This window comes from Trachemys scripta, chromosome 8, assembly GCF_013100865.1.
Source record: "Trachemys scripta elegans isolate TJP31775 chromosome 8, CAS_Tse_1.0, whole genome shotgun sequence".
NCBI classification, from domain to species: domain Eukaryota; kingdom Metazoa; phylum Chordata; order Testudines; family Emydidae; genus Trachemys; species Trachemys scripta.
The window spans coordinates 33,217,676-33,229,692 of NC_048305.1; the positions used below are offsets into that span (position 1 = coordinate 33,217,676).

At 41.5% G+C, this 12,017-nt stretch overlaps 1 protein-coding gene and 1 long non-coding RNA gene across 5 annotated transcripts in view; one reads left to right on the forward strand and one right to left on the reverse strand.

Moving 5' to 3' along the window:
- FBXW11 (F-box and WD repeat domain containing 11) overlaps positions 1 to 10,820 on the reverse strand; it is a 128,747-nt gene extending 117,927 nt beyond the window's left edge. Inside the window, exon 1 of one of the 4 annotated variants that reach the window (XM_034779024.1) lies at positions 10,662 to 10,820. Coding sequence is in view for 2 of the 4 variants with exons in the window: in XM_034779022.1 (XP_034634913.1) it covers positions 10,662 to 10,706 (45 nt within the window). In the remaining 2 variants the exon portion in view is untranslated. The remainder of the gene's footprint in view (positions 1 to 10,661) is intronic. The other 3 variants (XM_034779022.1, XM_034779020.1, XM_034779023.1) reach the window with 3 other exon arrangements.
- Positions 10,821 to 11,128: 308 nt separating this feature from the next.
- LOC117881989 overlaps positions 11,129 to 12,017 on the forward strand; it is a 26,542-nt gene continuing 25,653 nt past the window's right edge. Inside the window, exon 1 of the long non-coding RNA XR_004646910.1 lies at positions 11,129 to 11,467. This is a non-coding gene — a long non-coding RNA (uncharacterized LOC117881989). The remainder of the gene's footprint in view (positions 11,468 to 12,017) is intronic.

A 12,017-nucleotide genomic window follows, 5' to 3' on the forward strand; every position in this document is an offset into this window, starting at 1 on the left:
ATATAAGGTGAGGTGGTGGCCGGGGGGGGGGGGGGGGGGGAACTGGGGGGTAGGGGGAAGTGGGGTGAGAAGAGGAGGTGGGGGGAATTTGGGATATGCTGAGAAAGAGGCGACTTGCCCCAGCTCCAGGGCTGCGACTGCCAGGAAGAGATGGCCCTCCTTCCCAGCCTCAGCTGTAGCTCAGGAGAGACCCCCCTCTTTACCAGCCCCAGCTCGGTGGCTGCCACAGTGCGGGAGAGACGGCACATCCATCGCATTAGAAAGGTAAGACTACTGATATTAAAATATGAGTTGTGTGCTTTCATTTGTAGAACAAAAAACGTTTATTAAGGTTTTTTTATATATACCCTGTTTCCCCGAAAATAAGACAGTGTCTTATATTAATTTTTGCTCCCAAAGATGCGCTAGGTCTTATTTTCAGGGGATGTCTTATTTTTCAGAAATGAAAAATGCCTTATTATCGGTGGATGCCTTATTATCGGGGAGGTCTTATTATCGGGGGGATGCCTTATATTACAACGAGAGGCAAAACTGTAAGTAGGCCTTATTTTCGGAGGATGTCTTATTTTCGGGGAAACAGGGTATATAACGTGCTTTTATCCAAAGCACTTTACAATAGTTAGCTAATGGTACAAACAACATTTGGAAAGATCATTAAATGGTCCACCGAGACCATCAGCAATTTTCAAGTGGTCCAAGGAAAAAAAAAAAAAGTTTGAGAAACATTAATTAGAGGAAGCCTTCAAGAACACAACCATTAGAAGATGAATCCTGCAGATCTCTTATTGTGCCTCTTGCACCACTAACTGTGGATAGGTATCCAAAAGAGACTGAACTCCCTTTGTCCAGATATTGCTCAAAAAAGTCTAAAGTTACAAAGATACATAATTTTTTTAGAGTATCTATCCTCATGTTAGGAAAAGAAAACTTTTTCTAGAACTTGGGAAGATACTGTCAGGGCCACAGGTTCCAATACTTCTGCTTTCCTCATCAACCCCTCCCACAAGCCAGTGCATTGATTGTTCTAGTATCTCCTCAGGAAGTGCCACATACATCAAAACAAAGGGACTTTGAAGAAAGATGGGAGAAAAACAACTGCCATTCACATTGGTTGTGTGTACCACTAATTTATCAAATCTGAAACTGCCTGGAACAAACTAGGGAAAGGATCTTCTGCACCTGTGTGTTCATGTGTTACTTTATTGCAGACATATCAATAAGTCTGCTGCAAAATAACATTTCAAGAAGACAAAAGGACTTGAGAGTTTGACATTAGGTCCAATCTATGATTTCAAAAGGACCTCAGTAGTTGCCATGTACATCACAACTAAGCAAGCCACAAGATGTCTAGGCATATGACTCTCACACGTAAAGAGCACAACATAGCTTCTCAGGTAGTAAGAAAGCCACCCGAAATACCTAAATGAATCACTTCTCCAAGCAACGATAGAGTCAGAGAGTCATGAGAAGGAATGACCAAGTCACTATGAAAGCATCTCCTAAAAGTTCTGTGGAAATACGCTGCAGCATAGGTCTCAATTTCTTTGGAAGTGAAAACCTGCATCATGGAGACCCACTGAGGTCACATGCAGGGTGCTCGTCACTCAGTGTTCAATACCTCTGGGAAGGTCTGAGACAAGAGCCATTAGCTGCCCTTGCAGGGCATCACCTGCTGCAGGTGGATGAGTTACCAGCTATGTTGGGCCCTGGGTGTTGGGCAAATTGGGCAGGAGAAGCTGGAGGAAAAAAACCCCTAGTGGATGCCCAGCCCCCACCCAAGGGTTTGGGACAGACTCATGGCTGGCACCACTGAGTTCAATGGGATGAGGTGAGACCCCCAGAGGCCTCATAACCCAATTCAAAGTTTCCTTGTTAATTTTAGTTGCATGGGCAGAGCTATCTTCTTGTTTAACAATTCTAACCAACTATAAACTCTCAATGAACCAAACTGATATATTATTTGCCATACACAAAGATTGAAGATTAAAATTAAAATGTGCAAATTGCTGCCACAGACTAAAAATTCTATGTTCAATTGACATTGCTACATATTTTTAAAAGCTCAGTAAGTTAATAAAATGAAGTCTTTTCAGCCATCACCGCAGAAAAGTGTACACTCCACAAATGACATACAAGTCATAAAGATCCATAGAGACTAGAATTTAATATTCAAGGATAGAATTTATCAAAACTAGAATTACTGAGGCAGCTGTATAGCTCACAGAATTGACACAATATAGCGAGCCTTTCACCTGTAGATCACTGGTTTCCAAAAAAAAAAGAAATTCAGTTACTTAATACTGATCCTTAACAGCAATTTAGCAGCTTATGTAAAAAGAGCCTTGGTCTCAATTCCTAGTTAACAGGTGCCTATATCAAAAAGATCACTACAGTTTTCACCCTTATTTGTACAAAATGGGCCTTGGTAGCTGAAATACCTTCTAACCCCTAATGATGAAGGTTGAAGCACGAGTGCAACTGTGTGGAAAAGCCTGGGTTACTACAGCCAGGGCTATAGCTGTGTGTGAATATACAGGTGACTTCAATTTCCCCAGCTTTTTTTTTTTTTTTTTTTTTTAACTGGAGCAAATTTACTTAATTTTCATGAAGTTACTCCTTTTTCAAACTAATTTTTTTTACGTATGACATGCATTCAAGTATTTTAGCACCAGAAGGTATTGGTCATCTACTACTAAAACACTGGGAGATAACTTGTAGAAAACAGTACATGGAACGTGGTAGGCTGAACAATATAGCAAAGCACGTTAACCAGAGTAGTCACACCAGGGAGGTCACAAATTGGGAGGAAGGATTTTGTTATGCCACAGGCTTGCAAAATGTTTACAATCTACCATAGTTTAATAAAATGTCCTTAATGCTCACTGTGTGCATCTGGGAAATGTGTCCCTCAAACAGAGAAAGAACAAAGTGGAAATGCATGGCCATGCCCACTAGCACAATCTTTTCTCCATTAAAATTTGAAAAGTTCAGAGAAGTGGATATTTTCTACAATTAATGATCACTAACAATACTCGTATGTGCAAATGTCAGACTCAGAACTTAGAGAATATAACAATAAAACAGATGGTATCAGTATAAAAGAACGTCACTATCGGAAAAAGCAGGAACATAAAGAAGCAGGTTATTTATAAAAATTCATTTAAAATGACGCCGTATACATTCCTATTTCTCTCCCTTTCCATTTGTTTCCTCACTCCCTTCTTTGAAAAAAAAAATCATGTTAGAGCAGCACTCCCTTACCTCTATGCTTCCTTATTCTCCCCAATCTTTTCCTTTCCTGTTGGCATCCTTACTGTACCATCTACTTCATTTAGAACCTCTGAGCTGCAAAGTAAGAAGCAATAGCAATTTCACTTTGCACACCACGCCACAAAGCTTAAAAGCAGTAAGAAATGTACAATTCTAGGAAAAAGGTTTAAGATTAAATTCAAGATGCCAATGCAACAGTGACTTCTGAAGTCGGTAACATTACTGCAGTAAACAATATGCATCAAAGAACAAATGCCAGATTGATACATCAGGTAGCAAGGGTGTTTCAGAGGACCGGGAAGGAAAGGAGGAAAGAAAAAAAGGGTACTGCATCCAACCTTCAAAACATATCCCCAAGTCCCATCCATGGCACAACCTGCATTGAGCCATTTTACTGAAGTAACCAGGAAATATCATGCAAAGAATACCAGAAGTCCAAGTCTGCAGTAATGCTTAGAATAATCCTGCTTAAGGACGCGGATACAATCAACATTGTCTGTGAAATACGCAAGGTATAGGGGATATACCATGCACTTCCATTCAGTTCTAGAAACAGGAGAGGCCCAACTGAAAGTTTCAGATCATACAAGTGCACGATGACCATAGGAACGCATTGACATGTAATGCCATAGTTCTAGCAACACAGCGGTATCCATCAGGTCTACAAACAATATTTTATATCAGGGGTCGGCAATGCTCAGCACGCGGCTTGCCAGGGTGCTTACCCTGGCGAGCAGCGTGCCGAACGTTGCCGAACCCTGTTTTAGATGTTAGAGCTTCCATCTAAAAGTATTCTGGCTCAAACTAACCTATTTAGAAAACTCAAATCAATTGTCACTGGTGTCTTGCGTACAGTAAAGAGCTTTGAGTGTACTAGGCAATTTAAAAGTGATAATTTCATAACTCCCACAAAAGCAGCATCTGTTACTTCTTCCTCTCTATGACTTGTATAGCTGCTACTATAAAAATACAGGTCAATACCTAAAGATTCACTCTTCCTTTTTCCCTAATCCTTTTCTTTTCTCTTGAACTCCCATCCTCTGCTCACACATCTAAATTCCAGCACACCTCCCTTCTTACTCTTGTAAATCCTTTTCCTCATTTCAGCTTCTGGCACTGGCTTTCCCCAAGATCTCGCCTTCCTCCCTTCTCTGTCCATTTTCCTCACTCCATCACCCACACTCTGCTGGCTCCAATCTAAGTAATCTCATTCCTATTCATTTTCTTTCTGACTCAATCCCTCCCCTTCCTGACATTGACAAAGTCAAAGCAATCGGTGTACTCTATAGACTCACTTCCACCTTGTAGCACTCTTCGAAAGAGACTCTCCCTTTCTGGCAGCATTTGTAGCTGCAGTCTTCTCACATCTCCTGCCCCAGAGACGACTCCTCTCTCCTGCAACTTTAAGCCATTTTCTCTAGTCACTCCCTCAAGCACACACCACCTCTCCTTCCTTTTTCCTCTGCATGTGATTGTCTACTATCCTGCAGTCTTATTTGCATTTTTCCCTGACATTTCGTTGCTCTCCTTCCTTAAATCCCAGTCCACTACACAATCACAAGTGGTTTCAATCTCCATGTTGCTGACCCACCAATTCTGCCAAAGTAATGACTGTAGGTTGTGAGAAGCAATAGGCAAGATTGGTAGGTATCAATCCCACTGAGAGAGCACACTCACCAGTTATTACTCAGGTTCACAACCTAGAAGTCTTGTTAGTTCCGCATTTGCTTCGGGACTTCCAGGTAAGAAATGTTTCCAAGATTATTTTTATCAGCTACATTTGGCAAGAAGAGTACTTCCTTTTCTTTCAGATGTAGACATAACCATTATCCATATCTCTCTGACTTCAAGATGGACTCATTATAATAAACTGTACTTTGGATTGCACCTTAAAACCATCTGGAAACTTAAGCTGGTGAAGAATGCAACTGCCCACTTGCTTAGCAGTGTTTTGTAAAGACAGTATATTACAGTGCTGCTCTGAGAGCTGCCTGAGTTGCAGAATAGTTTCCAGGTGGAATCTTGAAGGGTTTTTATTTTTTAAGTCCTAAATTGTTTGGGTCACAGCTACCTCCTCCAATTGTGATCATCCAGGTAGCTTAAGCTAGCACCTACTTGGTTTACTAGGGAAGGAGTTGCTGATGAGGTGCGCTCATGTGAAACACTTGATTCTGGAATTCAGTTGCCTTCTGAATTGAAGACCTTCAGCACACATTGCATGGCTTTTCCAGGAGGAGGTGGAGAGGTTTTTGGCAGGAGCTTCAATTATAGTTCATTTATTATTTATACCGAGGCACTTAAATGGTGGGTTGTTTGTATTAGATGGGCAGAAACTCCAGGCCATAAAAGTAATTTGTTAAGGAGGATGCGTTTCATCGATGCATTTTTAAAATACATGTTTAAGAAGGGTATAAACAGGTGCTTTTCAAATCTTAAATTAATCTTACTTCTAAATTCTTGTCCTTCTATAACCCTCCCACTCCACTGCAGTGTTATGTTTAATTTAGACTGTAAGCTCTTCAGGGCAGGGATCTGTGTTTGTAAAGTGACATGCACACCGAGAGTGCTGTAGAAATACTGAAGATAGCAAGCTCAGCACTTGAAAAAATCTTTGAACATGCTTGGCTTCCTACCTTGATAAACAAGTCTTATGAATCCACCAAGACAACTAAGGCCTGAGAATAAGGATTTGTGTTTCCACCCTTAACCAGATCTTATGGTGCACCATTAATCTTACAAATATGTACTTTGTTTTATATTAGATATGCAATATTCTCCCCTCTAGTGCCTCCTTTCACCACCACTCATTATGCAAATCACAAGTCGCCAACAATTTTTTTGCTACCAATTAAAAAACATGGTGATAAAATAAACAGTGCAGCTGAATGAAAAGGACACTTTTAAACAGAAAACAAAATACACAAGTTGTCATCAATAATCTTTGATAAATATATATTTCTAGTAGTGTCAAATACCTGAGAATGGATTTTACTGAAAGGATAACGAAACTGAATGTTACATTATATTCAGAGTTTAAATGCCATTCAGAACTTGGAGCCAAAAATACCATTTATCAAAACGGATGGGTGAAAATTTTGCTCATTTTCATATCTTCTTAGGATGAAGTGCAGAAAATAATTTGATTTCTTGAGTGGTAGGAAGGTTAAGTTTACCTAACTTTACGAAGTGTAATTCAAAAGCGTTATTTTTGTGTGTTCATGGAAAGTTAGGGAAAGAAAAAAAAGCCTTTTGGACCATTCTAGTCAATTATCTGTTCTGGTTACTTCCTTACTGTGTATTTTCTAGAGATTTGTCCAGTCTATACAATGCATTTCACCAAAACTGGGTAACTACTACTTTACTACGATATTTGATATTAAAGTCATAGCAATTGTGTCAGATTCATTTTCATAGTCCAGATGGCACATCTGCTACAGTCTAGAAACAAGTTGGACTTCCAGGTTTCATATTTCCAGAGTATGTTCTCCAAGCAATGTACCCCATGCCTGCAAAAGAGGCTATTCAACCTTAGCTACTACTACCACATAAAAGTAACATTGCTAGATGATTGACCTCCTTCACCAGAGGTTAAGTACTAGTAAAGTTAATAAGTCAAGGTGGAAAGATTTGCAAAAGTACAATAAGATTATCTAAAATGCAAGCTGTCCTATAGAATGTTTAAATAAGTGAGTATAGGTAGCACACTCACTAAAGCTTATTTGGAGCATAACAGATGCAATTTAGAAACCTTAAAATATTTCACACTTGGCTTTACAAACAGAACCATTATCACACCAGAGTTAGTTTTCTTTTTTTTTTTTTTTTTTAATAAATGCAATCAAGCTAAGGAACAATTTAAAGCTAGAACACCATGTTCTGAAACTCTCATGCTATTAACATATTGATACATTATCTTTTGTTTATCCCTGAATTCAGTCACACAGAATTACATTCCAGTTGCTACTGAGAACACACACCACACATTTGCGAAAAAAAAAAAAAAAAAGTCTCACGTATAATCAAATACATATTCATTCCCAGCCTTTGATGCAGTAGATGCAGTAACCAAAACGCTAATTGCTATACCAAACAGGAAGGCACAAAAAAGCTTGCCTTTATAATCTTAATGCTTGTATCTTATTTCACTTACAAGAAACGTTCTAAATGCAAAAGCGCTGAAATAAAGCTTGAGTTTAAAATGGTCTCCATTTTAGAGATGCTGGCTAACATTAAGAACAGTTGATAAAAAAAAAGCTTGCATATTCTATTCAAATGGCCTTGGCTAGTCTTTTTTTTTTTTTTTTTGTACATAGTGCTTTTCATTTGTGCTTACTTTACAGTTCCCAGTTTTCCACAGATTCTTAAGTCGAATATCTCTTTTTAGAAACAAGGCAAAACATTATCAAGTTGTTAAAAAAATAAATGTTTGTTTATGAAGACTCTGTAGATTCTGTATAATTTTTAGCTCAGGAACAAAAGTATGTTTTACTTTTAATGCTAGCAATAGCAGTATTAAGTGTAAAAATATAGAAAACAGTTTGTAAATATGGCTATGTAATAATTTGTAAGATATACTTTTTTCCCCCCCTTCATCTTGTTAAGCTTTATTTTTATTAATTTTATAGAAAACCGCAGCTCTGGCTTTTATCCTCATACATTCACTCTTTACGAGCACTGCAAGACTATACATACATTAGCCAAAGTAACCATACATTTTATTGGATTCTTATTGCATAACACAAAGAAGCTTTGATTTTTGTTCTTTAAAGAGATCCAAAATCTTTTAAAGTATTTTTTAAAAATCCCATCATTGTTTTTTTCCCCATTTCCCATAAGTAATCATAGCTAGATTTGCCACAATTAAATCATTCAAAATTCTTATTTGTTTTAGTTAGTTAGCAACACAGTAAAACCAGAAATTATTAAAATGCAGGTAAGGCGGTCAAAAGACCACCAAAAAAGCTAAGTAAAACTACTCTACCTACCTGGCTTAAACACCAGTTAAATTTTAGCACACAGCCACCATGAGTAACCACCCATTATACGACGCAAAATAGCCCCTAGAATTCAGCTTGTATATTTTATATGCAATGCTTTTTGTTACTTGTATCTACATAAAACTCATTCCTGATAAAACTCATTCCTGAACAACTAGATTTTTCCTCCAACTGATGCCTTGACTGGCATCACCAGCTATTGTTTGTAACATTACAAGCCATTAACATGAAGGAGATTCTGATGTCATCAACATTAAAATGTGGCACCACTAAATCAGTAAGGATCAAGGAAGTAAGTTCATTAAGAACAGCTACTTAGCTACAGACCTCCGTGATCAGCACCAATGAGTTAATGAAATGCAGAAAGCATGATGGTAAAATGACTTTCACAGAACCTCTTGAATTTCTGCTACTTAGTAAAAAGAACAAGATACAACAGTGCTCAGCCATGATATGCAGATTTTATAAAAGGAGTTCACAGGTTTCCCAAACCAGGTAGTTTGCTCAGACTATATTACTAACAGCATGTGGAAGTGCCTAAAAATCCCAATTTGTGTCATCTTATGCCTATACAGCACCTAGCACAATTCCAATGGTCAGTTAAAGCATGCAAGAGACATCTTACTATCTACATTATTTGTACCGCTGAAAGAAGATTAGCCATACTGGCTCAGACCAATAGTCCATCTAGTCCAGCATCCTGTCTTCCAACGGTGGACAGTGCAGATGCTTCAGATGAACAGAACAAGGCAATTATCAAGTAGCACCTAGGAGCCCCACTCATGGACAAGACCCCATTGTGCTAGGCACTGTACAAAAACAGATCAAAGATAGCTATGCACCATCACATTTAAATTTCTAATTAACAGGTAATGTTTAGTGCAGGCAAACTAGTACACAGAAAATATTCATCTTTATCACCCCTTCTAAACTTCCCCAGCAACTAATTTAAGAACATACTTTTTTCCCCCCCTCAGATGATCTTATTATAATTCCTTTAACATTTTATGACTGCTCTTACTATTTCTATAAAGAACCCCTCCTCCCTCCAACTTCCCCATAGCCAACTTTCTGGCAACCTAAATTTAGAGGCATAAACATTTAGTCTCATGGTACATCAACTATAGTACCCAGGTTTTGTTAAGTTACACAGTCTGGAGAATTATTTACTGAATTGAACAATTCACAAAAGGTTTACTGCTGCTGCTGCAAAATATAAATTAACTCAGTAAATGCTTGCTCACTGAAATAAAAAAAATATATTTTCAAACAAACTATAAACTTCAGGCTTAAGGAGTAAAAATAATTCCAAAAAGATTTTCTATACACTAGTCACTGTAAAAATACTATATTAATTACAAAATATATTTGGTTGAAACAGACCTGAATGCTAAGGTATAAATTCTTTACATTCTAAGACAAACCCCTTTACATACTTGGTAATCAATTTAACCAAGTGATTCAAAAATACTGGGTAGCAAAGACTATTTCATTATAACCTATACTCAAGAGAAAGTTAAAGAACAAGATGCTGCATCTCAGGAGGATCTCCATGAACAAAAAAGGACAATGACTAAATTCTGAATGTCATCTTGTTTAAAAAACACCATTTGTTTAGCATTTTTTAATATATGCCACATAACTCACACAAATCAGCAATTATTTGTAGAATTCAATAAATCTTTTAAACTACTTGTGGTAGTTTAAACAAATCCTAAAAAAAATAAAATCAATCACAAGCCCTTTTCAACTGCTCTCATGACGAAGGCTTTGAGATCCTGGTTGGGGGGGTCCATATTTTTGGGAGGGGAGTGGCTTATTTGTTGAGTGACAGGACGAGGTTATTCTGGGGAACAATGAATGGGAGTGGGGAGAATGGGGGGGGCAGAGGACAGGAGCGGGACTAGAGTGGGATGCCAGGAAGGGTGGGGGAGGCCCATTTGTTGGCCCTGGGGGTCTCGTCTTGGGAAAGGCAGGGGGCTCCCAAAGCCCAGCCCCGCTCACCAAGCCGCCATTCGGGGGGCAGGGGGATGATCCCGATCGCGCACCTTCCACAAGGCCCGGGCGAATTCAAATGTCACCTTCGCTCGGGGCGGGTAGGAGGAAGCCCCCCTGCGGCGGGCTTAAGTCCCAGCGCCCCCGGCTGTAGGGGCTGGGGCCAGCCCCCTCTCCCAAGGCCCAGGCCCGCTCCCCCCACGGCGGGGCCTACTCCTGGCTCAGCGCGGAACCTGGAGGCCCTCTCCGCCCCGCGCTCTCCTGCCGGCGGGACGAAGGGGGGCGCCGGCCTAGAGGAGAACCTGAGGGAAGCGACGGGGCGGAGCCGGGAGGGCAACCCCCGTGGTGGGGGAAGGGCTGTTCCGGTCGGCGGGCGCTCGGGGGGGGGGGGTCACTCACCATCAGCTCGATAGTCTTGTCCTCGATCACTGAGTCGGGCTCCATAGCGGCGGGCGGCTCCTCGTCCCCTCCTCCCCCCGCGCCTGCCTCCCGCAGCGCGGAACCGAAACCCCACTGGCTCCAATCTCGGGCCGCCGCCGCGCCGCCAGCTGCTCCCTCCCCCCGCCCGCCGGACGGACAGACGGACGGACGGACGCACACTGTAGCCGCCGCGGCGTACCCGCGCCGCGTTCCCGGAAGAGGAAACGCCGCACCAACGCCCCCCACCCCTCGAACCGGAACGCCCGGAGAGCCTACAACTCCCGGCAAGCTCCGCGGCCCCTTCCTCACACAGCGCGGAAAGGACTACAATACCCAATGGGTATCGCGCCCAGAGGCTGTCCCGGGAAGCTGGGCCGGGAGACCATCTTAATGCATGCTGGGAGTTGGAGTCTTTTGAAAGTAGGGACAGAGGCCATCATGGGGAATGAGGTTGGGGGGTCACAGCCTCACGTGCCCTCACCCGTCCAGGCTGCCAGGCCTGCAGGGCACTCCCTAGGCTGAGTCAGGGTGACGGGAGATACGCCTGAGGGCACCCTCCCCTCTCATGTGCCTGTGCCCGCCTCCCTGAGACCCACCAGAAATGCCCCCTTTACATTCTCAATCCCTGGGGCAGAACTGTCACGCAGAGAAACCCGCCTGACCAGCATTTGGGTGAGAGAGACCTTCAGGACACTCGAACAGAGACCCCCGGGACCGAGGCTATTAGGTGCTGCAGGATCCCTGACGGTTTCTGGGTCAGGGTTAACAACCTGTGGCCATACCAAGTAAGGTTGCAAACATATTTAAAAAAAAAAAATACAGGACTGTTTTCTTAGCACCCCACTCCACTCCTCCTGATATTACTAGTATTAATAATAAGCAGTACTCACCTATATTTGCATTTCTTGCTGCTTTTTGCAACACTCAGCAACTCCCGATCTTGTTGTACAGAGATGAAAAAATAAGGGACGTCCCTTGTCATAAGGGCCTGCTGGCAACCCTTATATCAAGCACCCTAAAACATGTTAGTGTGCCACGTGATTGCATTATCCATTACTCTTGCCCTCCCTACATGTGTCACGCCCTCACATGATACTCAAATCAGTCTATATAGCAAGCGCTTTAGACCTTGGGACTGGCTAGCAGGTGAAGTTAACTGGAGCGCTGGGTGCTCAATACCTCTGAATAGCAGGCTCTATTCCTTTAACTTAGGGTTACCATTCCTCCGGATTTTCCCGGACATGTCCGGCTTTTTGGTCCTCAAACCCCCATCCGGGGGGAATTGCCAAAAAGCCGAACATGTCCGGGAAAATACTAGTCCCCTGCTTACCTTAG